At 47.9% G+C, this 20,489-nt stretch overlaps 1 protein-coding gene across 1 annotated transcript in view; it reads right to left on the reverse strand.

Moving 5' to 3' along the window:
• Positions 1-14,289, reverse strand: part of UNC79 (unc-79 homolog, NALCN channel complex subunit) — a 98,304-nt gene extending 84,015 nt beyond the window's left edge. Inside the window, exons 1-6 of the mRNA XM_040411655.1 lie at positions 14,172-14,289; positions 9,781-9,876; positions 3,797-3,852; positions 2,798-2,927; positions 480-544; positions 68-156 (exon numbers count right to left, since the gene is read on the reverse strand). Coding sequence (XP_040267589.1) covers positions 68-156; positions 480-544; positions 2,798-2,927; positions 3,797-3,852; positions 9,781-9,876; positions 14,172-14,259 — 524 coding nt within the window. The 5' untranslated portion in view covers positions 14,260-14,289. The remainder of the gene's footprint in view (positions 1-67; positions 157-479; positions 545-2,797; positions 2,928-3,796; positions 3,853-9,780; positions 9,877-14,171) is intronic.
• Between the last annotated feature and the right edge of the window lie 6,200 nt (positions 14,290-20,489).

Genomic DNA, 20,489 nt, shown 5'->3' on the forward strand with positions numbered 1-20,489 from the left:
GGCAAGAGATATTCATCTACAAAAGCTGCAACAAGAGGGAGCGCACAACGCCCATTCAGGTGCTCACCCTGTGATTCTCTGGCTGCATTCCTCACACAGGTACAGTGGGGGCGGCTTGTCCCCGAGGGCCACTGAGAGTGCCGCATCAATACACATCTGCCGTAGGGAAAAAAAAAAATGATGTCAGGTTAAACTTAAAGTAGTGGACATCTAGTGGTAGCATTGGTGAACTACAAGCCCAATAATCCTCTTCCCATGATAACACCCATTCCAGGGTCCAGGAAGCTGTTTGCTGGGGGCCACATCTGTGCTTTCCTGTGATATGGAAGGATCACCTCACCAGTCATTACCCTTCACTGAGCGGCTCAGCGCTCGAAATCATCCGAATCTCACCGATCGCTTCATATACACAGGACACATCTCCAGAGTGAATGTAAGACACAGCTACACATATATCACACATGGAGGATCGGCTGTACCTTCACTGCCGGCTTGTTGATGGCGTTGTGGCATTCTATGTGCTGGCAATGGATAGGGTTCCAGGCTGGGGAAATAAAATAGTGTTTACTACAGCAGTCCCATAAAAGCCCTTACACCTAGCCATGCTGTATTACCAGCAGAATAGTGAGTGCAGCTCTGGAGTATAATACAGGATGTAACTCAGGATCAGTACAGGATAAGTAATGTATGTACACAGTGACTGCACCAGCAGAATAGTGAGTGCAGCTCTGCAGTATAATACAGGATGTAACTCAGGATCAGTACAGGATAAGTAATGTATGTACACAGTGACTGCACCAGCAGAATAGTGAGTGCAGCTCTGGAGTATAATACAGGATGTAACTCAGGATCAGTACAGGATAAGTAATGTATGTACACAGTGACTGCACCAGCAGAATAGTGAGTGCAGCTCTGGAGTATAATACAGGATGTAACTCAGGATAAGTACAGGATAAGTAATGTATGTACACAGTGACTGCACCAGCAGAATAGTGAGTGCAGCTCTGGAGTATAATACAGGATGTAACTCAGGATCAGTACAGGATATGTAATGTATGTACACAGTGACTGCACCAGCAGAATAGTGAGTGCAGCTCTGGAGTATAATACAGGATGTAACTCAGGATCTGTACAGGATAAGTAATGTATGTACACAGTGACTGCACCAGCAGAATAGTGAGTGCAGCTCTGGAGTATAATACAGGATGTAACTCAGGATCAGTACAGGATATGTAATGTATGTACACAGTGACTGCACCAGCAGAATAGTGAGTGCAGCTCTGGAGTATAATACAGGATGTAACTCAGGATCAGTACAGGATAAGTAATGTATGTACACAGTGACTCCGCCAGCAGAATAGCGAGTGCAGCTCTGGAGTATAATACAGGATGTAACTCAGGATCTGTACAGGATAAGTAATGTATGTACACAGTGACTGCATGTCACGGCCATGGCTATGACCGTGACTCCTGAACCGCATGCGGTTGTCAGCGGTTTTCATTGGTGTTCAATCACAGGTGAGGGCTGTGGTATTGGCCTCACCTGTGGTTGCCGCTGGCAACAGTATGTATGTGGCAGCGTAGCAGGCTGAGCTGTGCCATGCAGCTCGCTACGCTGCGCATGCGGTTTTGTGTGTGATGTGTGCACGTTCCCTTTAAGTGGTGTTTTCCCTTCCCTGGTGTTGGAAGGGTTAATCCCCTTCCTAGTGTGTGTGATCACTGGGTGTGTCCGACTGTGGGGTGTGGCTTCTTGGCCTATAAAGCCTCACTGCTTTTGCAGGCCTTCAGGTTGCTTCAGCCATGCTTAGCTGAGAGCAGCCTCATGTATTTATTACCTGCCAGTAAGAGCCACCCCTGTGGTCATAAACCTTAATGTCATAACCATAATGTCGCTTTAAGTTATTTCTAGTTATGTGTGATGTCCGTGTGATGTTTTATATGTGATTTTGTGCAGCTATGGATCTGGGTCCCTGTGTGGGGATGCGCTTGTGATCTGCACCCTGCTAACACAGGGATCCAGTCAGCAAGGCTGTGGCAGGTAGGTGGAACTCTTTGTTCACCTGCCATATCCATAGAGCTGTTTATGTCTCCCCTTTTCCTGCAGCTTGGCCGTTGAGACTCCTGCTCCTCCGTGTCTAGGAGGAGTGGGCTTGTCTTACTCAGCTCCTAGGTGAGGGTCATCTTGAGGGCTAGCAGGGACTTTTAGGTTCCGGAGCATGGGCCCTCCTACCATCAAGGTTGGCTCATGTAGCTAGGAGCCAGGGTCAGGTTAGGGATGCCTTAGGAGGTGACCTGCTCCCTAATCCTGTCTTCATGGCCAAGCAGCCGTAACATCACCGGGCTCCACACGGCTGAGGATTTCCCCCATCCTCAGCCGTGACACTGCACCAGCAGAATAGTGAGTGCAGCTCTGGAGTATAATACAGGATGTAACTCAGGGTCAGTACAGGAGAAGTAATGTAATGTATGTACACAGTGACTGCACCAGCAGAATAGTGAGTGCAGCTCTGGAGTATAATACAGGATGTAACTCAGGATCAGTACAGGATAAGTAATGTAATGTATGTACACAGTAGTGAGTGCAGCTCTGCAGTTCACTGCGTGTGGTAAGCTGGGTGACAACTGTAATGGCGGACATTAGTGGTTGTTACCTTCACCGGCTGCTTCTGTTGGTGCTCATGTTACTATAAACATCTGAATTTTAAACAATGCCACATAAGAAATGTTACTGATTATTTTTTACCACAGGGGACGTGCTCTATATGAAGTATATATATATATTTGGGTGTTTTCTTACCTGTATACTGCAATCCCCGGTATTCGCTTATGGCCCCCGGAGGTTTCAAATTAGGCCAGTAATGAAAAAGCATTTGCACTGCTGGGGGTTTCACTTGGGAGGGTCCGTAGGCAATTACATAGAGCAAATCCTATGGAAAAAATTATCCAGTATATTAGAACCCAGGAATGTGGCATGAGGTCCACAGGGGGAAGTGCTATAACTGTGCTACCAGCCTCTGAAGAAACCCTCACACTGCACCAGATCACCTGCACTGGATACTAAACCCACGTCTACACATGGTCAGGCCCTGTAGTATCTCCACCAGATGCGTACTCACCATGGAGGCAGGCCACTGTTATGGGGCCCATGGTGAGCGGCAGCCCGATGCCAAACTTATAGGAATTTATACAGTTACCATCGATCTCAATGGAAATGGTAAAAATCTCTATCAACTGAGCTCCTTCTAGTGATGGATGAACGCAAATGCGGGCGCTCTGTTCTGCCTTAAAATACAGAGCCCTAGCACTTTCATATAGCCAACACTAGAGGGAGCTCAGTTTTTTTTATTAGAGATTTTTACACCTTCCACTGAGTTCAATGGTAACTGTATAAATTCCTATGCACTGAGCCCCCATAGTGGTGGCTGATGGCAGTTTTATAATATACTGTGAGAGGGGAAGTAGAGATTTAGAGCTGTAGGGGGGAAATTTATCAATGCCAGTTGTCTGATGTAAAAACATTGAAAAATGTGGGGTTCAGAACGGGCGCCATATTTATGCAGCACTTGATCCAATTTTGGTGACATACAAGCTGGGTAAAGTGGGCGAGGCAGAAGGCAACCTTTGGGGTTGGGGTGCCCATACTAAAATTTGCGACGGGGCCCTATAATATTTGTGTACGCCACTGGTCTCCACTGCACCTATGCCCCCACCCCTCAGGGAGACCCCAGCAGTAGCAGGTGGATGACTCGTAGACACACACGGCGGCCATGTCGCCTGATTCCCGCTTCCTACTTACTTTCCACACCTCCTGCTTATACTTCATGAGACACTCCAGCAGCTGGCAGTGGTACACTATGGGGGAACGGGCAGAAAACAAGACAGTTAAAAAGACACATTCCTTGTTACAGTTCGTCTTGCAAGTAAAGGGACAGTCTGGTTTTATTTAAATGCTCCCGTTCACTGACAGCAAGCCAAGATCTTAATAATGGTGAAGAAATGATATAAAGTTCTCAGAAAAATGCAAAATGCAAAATAAAATGCATTAAAGGGGTTTTCCGGGCTTTTAGGCCTCATGCACATGGCCGTTGAATGGCACTTGAATGGGTCCGCAATTCCGGAGATGCGGAACGGAGTCACGGAACAGAACACCGGAAGCACTACGGAGTGCTTCTGTGGTATTTCTTTCCATGGTTCCGCACCGCAAAAAAATATAACATGTCCTATTTTTTTGCGGTGCGGACATACCTCGGACCCATTCAAGTTGAATGGGTCCGACCCGCTGCGCAGATGTTGCCCGTGCATTGGGGACCACAATTGCGGTCCCAAATGCACGGAACGGCCGCACAACAGCTGTGTGCATGAGGCCTTACTATAGATCACCTATCCTCAGGATGGGACATCAATATCAGATCGGTGGGGGTCCGACAAAGCAGCAGCGAACAGGAAGAGAGAAGGGAGACGGCACGTGCACAATGAATGCGCCGTCTCCTCGTACAGCTGATTGGCGGGGGGGTCCGGGTGTCGGACCCCAACCGATATGATATTGATGTCCTATGCTGAGGCCTCCTGCACACGAACGTTGCCCGTATGCCAGCACAGGCAAAGCACGCTTAGTAAATGACCCCCAATGTTTTTCTGGGTTCCATCGGCATTTCACACCGCGAACATTATGACAAGTTCATTTCTCACCTGCAGGGTGTACAAAAACTGCTGTATGGTGGAAGCAATACTACCCCCATTACAATTCCTAAATAATGTTACCACGCAGGGCCCACATAATACTGCCATACAGTGCTTAAAGGGGTTGTCTCGTCTCAGACCTTGCTGGCATATCACTCGGACATGCCACCAATGTCAGATAGGGTCCCGGAGGTAGGAGCCACATCTATCACTCAGGTTTTTTCAGAACTCCCATAGAAGTGCATGGAGAGCGTAAATCAATTCATTGACACCTGCACTCCAGTAAGGTGGTTGTGGTGCCAGTGGTAGGCTACAGGCAAATCGTCATAAAAGGATGGTACCACGGAACTCAATGTATTCTATTCAGAAGATAATTTTATTATTGCATTTAGTTCAACAAAGTCTGAACAAGAGCATAAATCGTATTTTTCCAGTAATACTCCTACAGGTTGGTTGAACGTTTTGGTCTAATCAGAGCTTCTTCTGCTATATGAGTCCATGTAAAAGTACATAAAACTAAAAAATCTATGCAATGGATGGCAACCATAGAAAAACAATCACCATAGTATCCTTATCAAACAATTGTATACGATCGATGAGAGCATAATTAATCAAACCACAAATTAATGTATTTTTCAGATTATAAAACACACTTTTCCCCCCAAAAGTAAGAGAAAAATGGCGTCTTATAGTCTGAATGCTAATGACCGCTTCCATTATGGTGAGCGGTGAGGGAAGCGATGTACTGGCTCTACTCACCCTCCCTGGTCTACTTCCGGGCCCCGCTTTGCACGATGTACTGACCATGTAGGTGCTCTCTATGACCTGAGGTAAGTTTATTTTTTATTTTTTTTATCTGCTCTGAGGTCTGATCTGAGGCTAATGGGGGTCTGATCAGAGGTCTGCTGGGGTCTGATCTGAGGCTAATGGGGGTCTGATTTGAGACTGATGGGGGTCTGATCAGAGGTCTGATGGGGGTCTTATCTGAGGCTGATGGGGGTCTGATCTGAGGCTGATGGGGGTCTGATCTGAGGCTGATGGGGGTCTGATCTGAGGCTGATGGGGGTCTGATCTGAGGCTGATGGAGGTTGGCAGGTCTGATTTGAGGCTGATGGTGTCTGATCTGAGGCTGATGGAGGTTGGGGGTCTGATTTAGGGCTCATAGGGGTCTGATCTGAGGCTGATAGAGGTTGGGGGTCTGATTTGAGACTGATGGGGGTCTGATCAGAGGTCTGATGGGGGTCTGATCTGAGGCTGATGGGGGTCTGATCTGAGGCTGATGGGGGTCTGATCAGAGGTCTGATCTGAGGCTGATGGGGGTCTGATCTGAGGCTGATGGAGGTTGGGGGTCTGATTTAGGGCTCATAGGGGTCTGATCTGAGGCTGATGGAGGTTGGGGGTCTGATTTGAGGCTGATGGGGTCTGATCTGAGGCAAATAGAGGTTGGGGGTCTGATTTGAGGCTGATGGGGTCTGATCTGAGATCTGATGGAACTTGGGGTCTGTTTTTAGGGTCTGATCTGAGGCGTGATCAAGAATCGGGGTCTGACGAAAAATACTTTTTTTTTTATTTTCCTCCTCTAGTTTGAAAAATACAGTATATTCCGACACAGAAAGCAGGTGGTCTCTATGGTCAGGGACATAGGTCCATGTCACTATGACTGATATAAACAATGCTATAATGTATATCCAATCGTATATATAACAACAAAATAGATGCAAATCCTGCATCTCTTTACTCAATATTGCGGTTACTGTGCGACAAAGGGAAAGATGCATGATTCACGAAGGACCATATAACAGATGGCACATGACATCTATTTTGTTGTTATAATGTTCGACCAACCTGTAGGAGTATTACTGGAAAATATGTTTTGCCTGGACTTTGTTGAACTAATATGCAACAATAAAATTATCTTCTGAATAGAAAACATTGGGGCAGATTTACTATAGAGTCTGCCTCTCTTTTTAGGCATAAAATTGCTGTTTTAGACTGTCATATGTTTAAGCCTGTTTTAAAGGTATTTGCGCCTCATTCACCGATTTGGAATATTTTTTAGACTAATTTAGAAGTTTTCTAACTTTTGCGCCTATTTTCCGACCTAGTTGCGCCCTTGATGGAGTCTCATTTCTACTGCTCTCCAGGGCTGGTGTACTTTTCAGTGTCAGTTTTGAGTGGTGAGTTGAGCAAAATTTTGCCTTAAAAGTCGCACTTTAATGGAGACGTGCGCCTATTTTCAGCTCACTTGTGCAACATTTTCATGCGCATACTAATGAGACCAGTCTTAGTGAATATGAACCTGCTATGCTGACAAAGATCCACTAGAGGTCAGACTAATAGCAATAAGCCTAGTATAATTCAGGGCGTGCTTGCAACTTTTTAGAAATACACGGCAAAAAAAAAAAAAGACAGACGGAGCAAATACTTAAGTCTAATTTTATGCCTAAAAACAGTCAAGCTTGATAAATGTGCCCCATTGAGTGCGGCGGTACCATCCTTTTGAGAACAGAGAGCATGCTGCGCATGCGCAGTGCATTCTCTTTCGCTTTGGGGGCCCCGTTCCAGAGGTGGGACCCACACCTATCTGACATTGATTGATGGCATATACTAGTGATGGCACAACCCCTTTAAATACTAGTACCATATACCGATCAGCCACATCATTAAAACCAGTAAAGTGAATGATTTTGATTGTCTGGAGACAATGGCTCCTATTAAAGGGGTGAGATATATTAGGCTGCAAGTCAAGTTGATGTGTTGGAAGCAGGAACATGTAAGGAAAGTGTAAGGATCTGAGCGACTCTGACAAGGACCAGTTTGTGATGGGTAGAGGACAGACAGTCTTGTGGAGGGCTCCCGGTATGCAGGAGTTAGTACCTACCAGAAGAGGTCCAAGGAAGGGGAATTGGCGAACACAGAGTCATGGGCGCCCGTGGCTGTACGACGGCAGTGAAGGCTGGACCACCTGGTCCGATGCCACCGAAGAGATGCTGTAAAGCTGAGACCTGTCCTACAATGGACATGTAAGCACCAGAACTGGAAAAATAGGTTTCGGTGGCCCGGTCTGAACCATGTTTTCGTTACATCACAACCGGGTGAATGAGCATCGCTTACCTGGGGAAGAGGCGGCACCGGATGCACTATGGGAATAAGACAAGCCGGCGGAGGCTGCTCTGGACTTGGGTTGCACTGGGTATTGAAATCTCAAAACTTTTTTAATACTTTGACACCCGGTTCGATTCGATACCGAGATTGGTATTTTTCCGATACTAAGCTGCGCCATTGCACAGCTTAGTGTAGAAGTTCAGATTAGAGAACATGATGCGCGCGCTACCTGGCGCACGCCATCTTCTTATCAGCGGCCGCATGTGGCAGTGGAGCCAGGGGAAAGAGGGGTGAGCAGGGGTGAGAGCCCGGGAGGAGGTATCATTGACAACCCTGAGGAGCAGACAAGGAGCCGCTTACGCCCACAGGTCTGAGCATTGAGCCGCTGATAAGAACATCCCTCTGGCAGCAGAGCTCACAGGACGAGCGCCAGGGCTAGACCATATTCTCCTCAGTATCGGCGGCTATGCCCCCTGTATGCCAGCAGCTGGTGCCCTCTACATTGCACCATAACATTGGCTTCCATGTATTCAGGGTGGTCTCCACTCCTCAGTTGATACATCATTCCAGCAATGCTAGATCCAGATATCTCCGGCAGGCTGCTCCCTGCCGATACAGCCTGCCGAAGGTGTCAAGTGCTAGTGTGAACCTAGCCTTAACTAATTCACTACTTCTGCTGTCATTGCTCTCCATGTGGCGGGAACTGAAGCAGCATAGAGAGCAACGGGATGTCGACATCCCTACTCTGGACAATGTTCTGCTGGGAATCTTGGGTCCTGCCGTCCTGTGGATGTGACACATACCACCTACTTAAACACTGTACAGACAAGTACCCCCCATTCCCCCGTCCTAGCAGCAATACCCCTAACAGCAGTGACCTCTTTCGACAGGATAACGCCTCGGCCGCACTGCAAAAAATGGGTTCAAGGTAATGGCTTGGTCTCCAAATTTCCCAGATCTCAATCCGACTGATCATGTGTGGGATGTTCTGGTGGAGGCCGCACCTAATACCTTACAGCACTTACGTACAAGCAGCTACCATCTTGACACTAGAGATCTTGTGGGGTCCAGGCCTCGACAGGTCAGAGCACGAGGGGGAACTGCACAATATTAGGCCGGTGGTTTTAATGGCATGGTTGATTGGTGTCTAAAAAACGGTGCTATATAACAATATGCAGATTAGTATCCAGGCCAGCATTATAATGTATGCCTGCCTCATAGGGCATGGGGGGTAGAGGCTGCGGGGCAAGCTATTCGAGTGACACCTCCAACTCACCTTTTCTTCAGCTTAATGAAGTATTTTAGTAATTTGAAGGTATCCTGTATCTACTACTAGATAAGTGGCGGTCCTATCACTGGCACCACCATCGATCATAAAAAAGTGGGCTCCATACCCCCATAGGGCTCCCCTGAAAATGAACAGAGCAGCAAGTCGAGCATGGGCACTGAGGCTCCATTCATCTCTATGAGAGTACAGCACTCCCATAGAGATGAATGAAGTGGCAGTGTGCATACTCGACCGGCCACTCCGTTCATTTTGGGGGGCTCTGAGGGTCTAGGAATACCTCATTCTCGTGATTGGTGAGGGTCCCATCGGTAGGACCCCCACTGATCTAATAACTTCAAATGACCAGAATATCCATTTAAAAATTGCACAAAAAAAGTTTACTGGTGCTTGTACACTTAAAGGGGTATTCTAGGATTTTAAGATTGATGGCCCATCCATCGATATATGGTCAGCGGGGTCTGCTTCCATTCACTTCAATGGGAGCAGTACACAAGGATGGCATAACCCAGTGCCGGAACTACTCAGAAACAGCAGATCAGCAAGGGGGTGGGGCGTCGGACCCCTGACGATCATATATTGGTGGCCCCATCCTGAGGATAGTCCATCAATATTAAAATCCTGGATAAACCCTTTCATTTCCTTTGGAACAAGTTTGTGTAAACAAGTTTGGATGAACCTACCTGCGAGCCCTCTTGAAGGACACTTACCTGGGTTTGATGTGTACTGCATTGCGATCATAAGCATTGAAGACGCGGACAGGTTGACATGCGCAGGAACACCGCCCTCTCGCCTGCTAGATCCCACTGTAACGGAGAGAGGACACTCAGCACTGTGGCCCTGTACGTGGTTACATGACACCGTAGTGACAAGAGAGGTGCGCCGCGGGGTGGGGTGTCGCCTGTTTGGGCACCATCACATCTGACACCTTACACCAAGTATACCAAATGGCAGAACACTCCACAGAACTGCATCCATCATACGCCCAACGTAATATGCTTAGTGTTTAAGTCCCTCCTCTGCTTGCTTTCTGGTAATGGAAACCTGCACTGCATTGTGCTGCTTACACAGACCGTACGGCATGTTACATGCGCAATAGTGATCTGCTGTAATAAACCGTGTTCGCGTGTGAGCAGGACAAGTCTGGATGCAAAAATTGGGTCTTTTCATTCACTGATAGCAAGCAGGAGTCTTGAAAATAAGGTGGAATTGAGACAGAAAGGCCAATCAAAAATGGAAGAACCTATTATGGTCCAATGATTAAAGGGGTTTTCTGGGTTCAAGATAGTGGACTAGTGGCCTAAATGCAGGATACACCAGATCGGTGGAAGTCTGACCCCCCTGACGATCAGCTGTTTGAAAGAGCTGTGGCGCTTGCGCGGCAGCCTCTTCATTGCTTACATCAGTCTGTCTACCTGCATGCCGTTTACTTAGCGGGGGTACAGGAAATTGCATTGAAGGGAATAGGAAAAATCTGCAATACCCTGCACGGTAGTTATGGTACTAGATGGCAGGTAGGTAGACGGATCGAGGTAGACAAGGGAGAGGCCGCAGTCCCTCCGAACAGCTGATCAGCGCATGTGCAGAGAGTCAGACCCCCAGCAATCTGATTTTAGAAGACCTTAGTTACCTACCAGTTTCTGTTCTTAAAATAAAAAAAGTAGAAACCGTCAGCAAGTGGCTGCTCCTGGCCTCATACTACTGTATGTCTGTATTTAGCAATTTGAATGTATAATGCTGCCATGTAGTGCCGCAATGCACAAGCACAGTCCGCGGGGCAGCCGCAGCGGACCGCGGACCCATTCACTTGAATGGGTCTGCAATCCGGCCGTTCCGCAAAAAGATAGGGCATGTTCTATCTTTTTGCGGAACGGAAGTACGGGACGAAACCCCACGGAAGCACTCCGTAGGGCTCCTCTCCGTGCTTCCGTTCCGCACCATTCCGCATCTCCGGATTTGCGGACCCATTGAAGTGAATAGGTCCGCATCCGTGATGCGGAATGCCCACGGAACCGCACCCGTGTAAATGTGGTCCGCAATACGGCAACGGGGCGCACATGCCGCCCGTGTGAAAGAGGCCTAAAGGGGTATTCCCACCTTTGCCATTCATGGTATATCCACAACTGCTACTTTCACACTTGCGGCAGATCCTGATCAGTCTTAAAAATGCCTGATCGTTAAAAAAAATGCATTGAAATGCCGGATCCATCTTTCTGGTGTCATCCGGCAAAACGGATCCGGCATGCACAGACCAGAAGGAAAAAAATGCCGGATCCGGCATTCAGGCAAGTCTTTTTCGCCGGAGATAAAACCGTAGCATGCTGCGGTTTTATCTTCGTCCTGATCAGTCAAAAAGACTGAACTGAAGACATCCTGATGCATCCTGAACGGATTGCTCTCAATTCAGAATGCATGGGGATATGCCTGATCAGTTCTTTTCCGGCATTGAGCCCTTTTGACGGAACTCAGTGCCGGAAAAGAAAAACGCTAGTGTGAAAGTACCCTAAACTGCCTGATGGCTTCCCCTGAGCAAAATGTTTACAATACTGCCCAGCAAACTGGAAACCAATTGATTAGAGTTAAAAAAAAAAACTAATGAAGATATACGTCCAACATGCCAGATTTCGCAGCTATGGCATCAGTGATGACACCCAGTGGGCGCAGCAATCCAATCACATGCTATTGGTTACTCCGCCACTGGAACACTGCAAACCTAACAGGTATAGGAACATGCTGTCCGGTGTCCGGAAGGTCTCGAGGAATCTAAATGTCGCCATCATCCCAAGGGGCATGAAATGGATCTCCAGAATCACAGCCAGGGTACGAGGCCTCAGTATATAAGAGGGACCACGGCATAATCGTGGCATACCCACTGCTCACAAGAAATAAGACCGGCGCAGAAATGATTCAAAAGAAGCAAATCCGTCAGCAGAGCTGCAATCCCAGACACAACCTGCGAACAGGCGTGGCGCTGTTTCTGGAAAATAAAGCAGCCATTTTTTTTTTTTAATCCTGGACAACCCCTTTAATTTTAAAGACCTCAATTGTGTTTGGAGGAGCAGGGTTTCCATCACCAGTGTGGTGAAGGCTTCTTTGCAGTAAAAGTAGTTCAGCCCTTGAATACCTGACCCAAGAGGTAACAAAGGATGAGAAACTGATCTTAAAGGGGTTTTCTGAGACTTAAATACTGATGATCTATCCTATAGACAGGTCATCAGTATCTTATCGGTGGGGGTCTGACACCCGGGACCCCTGCTGATCAGCTGATCGAGAAGGCAGCGGTGCTCGCAGTAGTGTCGCAGTCCTCTCGCTGCTTTCCCCAGGCCGATCGACGGCATGTTTATCGGTCACATGGCCTAGTTGCAGCTCAGCCCCATTGAAGTGAATAGGCTTGTGCTGTGCTTGGTCAGTATGGAGAAGGCCTCGGCGCTCACAGGAACGGTGAGGGTCCTGTGCCTTCTCAAACAGCTGATCGGCGGGGTTGCTGGCTGTCGGACCCTCACCGGGCAGGTATCCTCAGGATAGGTCATCAGTAAATAAATCTCGGAAAACCCTTTTAAAACTAATAGATTTGAGGGTGTCTTCTACTCCAGCAGACATGGGCTCTAGTTGTCCCCCCTTTCTCCTTTGGAACATATCAAATCCCAACTGGGATGCCAAAAGCAAGAGAGTGCTGACGGTCCGAGATGCGTCATGTAAACTTGGAGCCAAGGAACCTGTCAGGTGCTCTGTCCTGGTCAGCCTCCTTGCTGATGGCTTCCCAAAACTGTATTAGGCTTCTTATAGGGGTTGTCTATGGTGGAATATTATTACTAGGATATGTCACCAATGTCAGATAAGTGTGGGTCCCTATCTCTAGAAGGGGGCCCCAAAGTATGCACGACTACCCTCTATTCCTTTCTACGGAAATGCCCACTGGCTCAGCTATTTTCGGCACTCCTATTGAAAAGAAAGGAGGGAAGCTGCGCATGCGCAGTGCGCTCTCCTTCACTTTGGGAGCTCCGTTCTAGAGATAGAGTCCGCCGGGACCCGCACCCTATCTGACATTGGTGACCTATACCGGTGATACGCCACCACTGTTTGAGGTGAGACAACCCTTTAAAGAGAAGTCTTCATTATATACCTATAGGCAGAAAGAATCTTACTAATCACCATTGGGGGCCCTCCCTGATGCAAAATCTGTACCTACAATGTGCCATGTATAATACTGGTATCTTCACATACCAGGACCTGGAGGTGACAACTACATCTGCACCCCTGTCCCTATGCGTCCTGAAGACAAGAATTACATTAAATGGGTCCTCCGAGACCGGCAACCCCCTTGATATTGCCAGGCTTCTGCCGAATTGACGTGTCATGTGCCAACAGGTCACTGCTACCAATCACTGGCTGCAGTGGTGGCAGCGGTCACCTGCACACGTCACCGCTGAGGCCACTGATTGGCTGCAGGAAGTGATGTGCCTGTAGATGGCATTTCACACATCCGGTCCAGTGGGCACCCAAAGCAGAGGAGAAGGGTGATCAGCGCTGGAACAGGCGAGTCTTGTCTTTTTAAAGCCCTGCACCCTGCCTGGCAATATCAAACGGGGTTCCTGGTCTTGGAAAACTCTTTTAAATTAAAGGGGTTCTGCAGTTTGTTTAAACTGATGATCTATCCTCTGGATAGACCATCAGCATCTGATCGGCGGGGGTCCGACAGCCGGGACCCCTACCGATCAGCTGTTTGAGAAGGCAGCGGCGCTCCAGTAGCGCCACGGCCTTCCCACTGTTTACCGCAGGCCCAGTGACATCACGACTAGTATCAACTGGCCTGGGCGCGGCTAAGCTCCATTGAAGTAAACAGAGCTTAGCCGCTCCCAGGCCAGTTGATACAAGTCGTGACGTCACTGGGCCAGCGGTAAACAGTGAGAAGGTCGTGGCGCTACTGGAGCGCCGCTGCCTTCTCAAACAGCTGATCGGCGGGGGCCCCGGGTGTCGGACCCCTGCCGATCAGATGCTGATTATCTATCCAGAGGATAGATCATCAGTTTAAACAAACTGCAGAACCCCTTTAAGGGAAACAATGAATAAAAAAAAAGCAGCAAATGATGGGAGTACTTACATATCGCCATGGGTAAGAAGGATGTACTGAGATACTCAGTGATGTCCTTGTGGAGGAAAGGAGGGAATGTGGCCAAGGTAGAGATCATGGTATAGGGTAAAGTGCTTAATATATCATCGCTCAGAAAGGGCAAGAGACAAGCGGTCGTATAAAATATAGATTGTCCCAGATCTGGAAACGGCAACGGGAGAAGAGGTTAGTGAGAGAAGAAGCAAGAGCAAGACAACCATGATACAGTGCCAGCATCGCAACGCAGATTCACCAGCTCCAGAGCTCTGATTGTGTTGGGATTTGTGCGTACAGGAGACTCTAGATAAAAGGTGAAGTAAGGACTCTGTCACGTGTCGGTGAATTGCAGTTGTGTGCTGTCCGTGGTCGTATCACGTATCCATTGACTTTAAAGGGCATCTGTCAGCAGTTTTGTACCTATTTACATGTGCGCTTGGCAGCTGAAAGTTATTATTTTTTTTTTTTTACTCTAATCAATTGGTTTCCAGTTTGCTGGGCAGCTGAAGGCTGACAGACGCCCTTTAAAGGGGTTGTCCCACGAACAATATTCTACAGCACCTGGATCTGAATACACTTGTAATTGCATGTAATTAAAAATTTTGCATAGCCACTGAGTTATTCAATAAAATGTATCTGTATAGCGCCACCTGCTGTTTGTTGTTTTCTTATTTCTTTGACCTGCTCACTGAGAAGGCCGCACATGCTCAGTTTCATCCTTCAGCTGCCTCCTGAGCTGTGATAGGGAGAGCATGGACACGCCCCCCTTAGCTGTGATAGGGAGAGCATGGGCACGCCCCCTGAGCTGTGATAGGGAGAGCATGGATACGCCCCCTGAGCTGTGATAGGGAGAGCATGGGCATGCCCCCTGAGCTGTGATAGGGAGAGCATGGACACGCCCCCTGAGCTGCAGTAGAAAAGACACTCCCCTTGAGCTGTCAGCTTGATATAAATCTAGCAGAGCCATGAATGGGGAGATCTCTGGATCCATGTGAGGTGCAGGGCTGAAACTGTCATGTCCTATATGAGGTCTGATTTTAATTTTTTACATTAGTCATGGGCTAACCCCTTTAAGTGTGTATTCACACATCTGTGGTTTTCCATGGACCATGGTGACACCACGGAAGCATGCCCTATTTTTGTCTGTTGACTATGGATCCCTCAAGCACATTATAGTCTATGGTACCGTGAAAACCACGGAGACAACACATCTGTGTTTGGTTGATGGTTTCCAAGGACCATTGGTAGAAGATGCTTTGGATGTAATTTTCAGCCTAGCAGTATCCGCGGAATACAGATGACACAGGAAGGGAAAAAAACGGACACGCGGACCAAACACGGATCCTTAACAGACGAACCACTGACCATCATGCAGCGGTATTTCGTCCAGCAAGATGTTGATACTCACGTCACACTGGAACCCGATAGACCGCATTTTTGTGAATGGGATCCTGCGGGCACCTGCGGATCAGGTGGTTCCGCTATTCTTCCCTATGAAGGCACAGAATACCGGAACCTAGGTGCAAGTGTGCAACGAGCTCTATTTATATCATGGCGTTCTAACGTGTTTTCTACTCTAGTCCTCCTTAGAGCTGCATTCACACTCCTGCTTGGTTGCAGCATCGAGCTCTGACTCGGTAACTTTTCTCTGAGCACTCACAGTGCACTGCTCTCAGAAAAGCAGAACTATGGACGCAGCTCTGGAGGAGTATACGACAGCAGAATTGTCAGTGCAGCTCTGGTAGTGACGTAAAGGCGTTTTTTTCCATAACTATTTCCTCCACAGGATAGAGGATACATGTCTGATTGCTTTGGGAGCCACTGCTGGGACCCCCCACAGTGCACAAGAATGGGGGTCCTGTGTCCCTCATTTAAATAGAGTGGCGGTTGCACATGTTCGGTGCTGCTTCATTCAAAGTCTATGGAACTGATGAGGATAGCCACGTGCTGTACTCCGCTATCTCTGTCAGTGCATTAGAGATTGAATATAGCAGAAGCGTGGCAGAAACAAGACCCCCGTTTACGTGACCCTTTGGGGGTCCCAGACACTTATCCTTTGTCCGGTGTGATAAGTATTGATTTTGGTAGACCCCTTTAAATGACTCAGTACAAGATGAGTTGGACGTACTGTAAGTCATTCATAGGTAGGTTTCAGGTTTCCGTACATTTTCCCAGAGGTGTTACCATAAGAGTTTAGTTGTCAGTTTTGGACCCTGTAGATCTGAGTTGCGTCGCTGCAGATTTTTTTTTGTGATCCAAAGTAATGTGACAATGTGCGTCTAGAGTTGTCACCTAGCCCGGGCTTGTGTAGTAGGACTAGGAGCAATCTATAGGAACCCAACTGTGTGTAATATCGGCCATTCATCCTCCCATTCAGTGACTGATCACAGCTAAACATTTCACGACAGTATCATTACTACAGGCAAAATACACCAACACCCCATATGTACCCCCGAGGTCACTTATACGTAACGTGCTGGATGAAGAATCATTGCAAGTGTATAATCTGCAGCAAATCCACCACACAGACCGTCCCCTGTGACCCCAGAGTTTGTGACTAAGAACTAAACAGGTCAACCCCCCCCAATACCTGCGGTAATCTCTTGGGGTAACGCCCAAAGGACTCTCTAAAGACAATGCCCACAGGACTGTCTCACAGCTAAGACTCTAGGATGTTCTTATGTCAAACACTGCAGGAGGCTCTCATGGCAAAGAATGCAGGACTCTCTCATGGCAACGCCCCCAGGACTCTCTCATGGCAACGCCCCCAGGACTCTCTCATGGCAACGCCCCCAGGACTCTCTCATGGCAACGCCCCCAGGACTCTCTCATGGCAACGCCCCCAGGACTCTCTCATGGCAACGCCCCCAGGACTCTCTCATGGCAACGCCCCCAGGACTCTCTCATGGCAACGCCCCCAGGACTCTCTCATGGCAACGCCCCCAGGACTCTCTCATGGCAACGCCCCCAGGACTCTCTCATGGCAACGCCCCCAGGACTCTCTCATGGCAACGCCCCCAGGACTCTCTCATGGCAAAGAATGCAGGACTCTCTCATGGCAAAGAATGCAGGACTCTCTCATGGCAACGCCCCCAGGACTCTCTCATGGCAACACCCCAGGACTCTCTCATGGCAACGCCCCAGGACTCTCTCATGGCAACGCCCCCAGGACTCTCTCATGGCAACGCCCCCAGGACTCTCTCATGGCAAAGCCCCCAGGACTCTCTCATGGCAAAGCCCCCAGGACTCTCTCATGGCAACGCCCCCAGGACTCTCTCATGGCAACGCCCCCAGGACTCTCTCATGGCAACGCCCCCAGGACTCTCTCATGGCAACGCCCCCAGGACTCTCTCATGGCAACGCCCCCAGGACTCTCTCATGGCAAAGCCCCCAGGACTCTCTCATGGCAAAGCCCCCAGGACTCTCTCATGGCAACGCCCCCAGGACTCTCTCATGGCAACGCCCCCAGGACTCTCTCATGGCAACGCCCCCAGGACTCTCTCATGGCAACGCCCCCAGGACTCTCTCATGGCAAAGCCCCCAGGACTCTCTCATGGCAACGCCCCCAGGACTCTCTCATGGCAAAGCCCCCAGGACTCTCTCATGGCAAAGCCCCCAGGACTCTCTCATGGCAACGCCCCCAGGACTCTCTCATGGCAACGCCCCCAGGACTCTCTCATGGCAACGCCCCCAGGACTCTCTCATGGCAAAGCCCCCAGGACTCTCTCATGGCAAAGCCCCCAGGACTCTCTCATGGCAAAGCCCCCAGGACTCTCTCATGGCAACGCCCCCAGGACTCTCTCATGGCAACGCCCCCAGGACTCTCTCATGGCAAAGCCCCCAGGACTCTCTCATGGCAAGGCCCGCAGGAATCTCTCACAGCAAAGACTGCAGGATGCTCTAATAGCAACACCTGCAGGACTCTCTCAAGACAATATTCGCAGGAATCTCTCAAGGCAACGGCTGCTAGACTCTATCAAAGCAATGCCTGCAGGACCCTCATATGCAAACACCTCCAGGACTCTCTCACAGCAATGTTCACAGGGCTCTATCATGGCAATGCCCGCAGGACTCTCGTACGGAAACACCGCAGGACTCTCTCACAGCAATGTCCGCCGGACTCTTGTATGCAAACACCCGCAGGACTCTCTCACAGCAATGTCCGCAAGACTCTATCATGGCAATGCCCGCAGGACTCTCATACGGAAACACCCGCAGGACTCTCTCACAGCAATGCCCGCAGGACTCCCACAAAGAAACACCCGAAGGACTCACACCCACAAAGGTAGAATTCTCCTTAAACAGCAGAAAACCAGTAAAATATTGTAACTCTCTATCCCCGTACCCGTTTACTCACCTGCAGTCATTCATTACTGAGGTCAGTGGGAGTCTTCTCAAACTCAGCCGTCCACCTGACTACTACTAGACTCCAGCCCCATTCTTAAAAATAACTGCCTGGCAGACCCTCTTAGACCCTCCATAATCATGTTTTAACCAGCAACCAAGCCCAACCCATTACCTCTAGCACCTGGTAGACAAAAGAAAGCCCTCCCACCATAGCGGCAAAGTATCCAAACTACAAGTTTATTTTGGAAGAGAACAGGATAAAGTGTGTTGAAAGTTTCCACAAGCTAGGCTTTAAAGGCTATGAACACCTTTGGGGGCATTTTTTATTATTGCATTGTACCATTTTGAGCTAAAAATCATTTTTTCAAATGGCCTTTATAAAAAATGTTGAGCCCTTTTCTCTGTACAGCCTTGAGATTCTCTAGCAGTTCCATCAGGCATCTTAGCTGACGGCTCCTTATCGATGATCTGTGACGTTATGAACACTCATTATAGCTCAAGAGTAATCTTACTGACATGAATGTGGCTTAAATAAGTATTTATGACCTTGTAGTAATTTAGAGATGAGGTTTATTAGACGACCGGCACAAAGTGAAAGAGAAAATACCAGTCACTCATCTAGAGAGTTAACCCTTTGTGACAGAATGGTTGAATATTTTTAATGAAGACCAATTGAAAAAAATTATTTTTAGCCCGAAATAAGTAAAATGCAATCCTTAAAAAAACTGCCCCCCGAAGGTGTACATAGTCCCCCTTAAAACTAAACTGTGCATCCCGGGCCCCAAATAAACGCGCAAAGAAAATAATCTCTTACCATGTTGTCCATGCTGAAGCAATGGGACTAGATCCAACAGGGTCACCAGAGTCACATAAAGCCCCTGATAGTCCAATGAAGGGTACTCTGATAACTGAGCATCTCGACTTTGTTGGCCTCGTTCTGATGGAGAATCTCGCAGGACGCTGTAAAGGAGGGAGCGAGTAACAGTAGGGTTGATGGAACTGACCTGTGGTCTTAGAGATGGAGTGAGTGGGAATGGCACAGGGAAAAGACACATAGTCATGGGCACTGTCAAATTGGCGGCATCTTGATTTTCCTTCTTGCCTGACCGGGACAAAATGCTGTTGAGGGGACAAAGAAAAAAAAGAGACAACAAAGACACAAAAAAACAGCACATTACATTGAAATGACACTGTAAAACAAAGAATAAAACACCAGATACGCGCCACATTAGATGCAATGCCTACCAATCTGGTGCCAGGCTCTAGACTAGATCTCTTCACTTACACACTCAATAACAACAATATTATTTCTCTGGTTTTATTTTGTCTTTTTTTATTTTATTTTACTTTTTTTTTTTCTTTTTCGTTTCTGCTCAACATTCTCATTGCATCTCATGTGTTATCTGGTTCATAAGGAGCAAAACTATAAGGATGCATGTTTCAGTGTCACACCCATGCTTTGCAGGCACCCATGCTTTGTTTAAAAAAATAAAAAAACATCCGAAAACCCGATGGGTAAATGGCCAATTTGAGGGTCCAATCACTTTACGATGGCAATGGTTACTTTGTATCTTTTGGTTTATAGTTTTGGTTTTTCTTTGTTTTGTTTTTTTTGGTCTCGATCCATTGATGTCCATCCAACCCTGTAAAATATAGGTGTGGCACTTCCAGAAACATGTTTTTAGCCAGTAATAAACATGTGAGTTTGTTAAGAGGTTTCTGCTCGTCTTAAAAAACACATGTTTATTGCACCAAAATAATGTCTGTATGTATTTTATGATACTGTTTCATGACATTCCATCAGTATCATCTGACAAAATGAGGTTTCAACAGGCACATGGATTAAGAAATCATATTTCTTTCTAAAAATGTTCACTAAGCTACTGGGAGGAAGCTTTGAAAAAGAAGATATAATTGATGATTTGTAGCATAGGTGGAGCTAATGGCAATGGCGGATTATGCGCT

This window comes from Bufo bufo, chromosome 11 (assembly GCF_905171765.1).
Source record: "Bufo bufo chromosome 11, aBufBuf1.1, whole genome shotgun sequence".
Taxonomy (NCBI): Eukaryota; Metazoa; Chordata; class Amphibia; order Anura; family Bufonidae; genus Bufo; species Bufo bufo.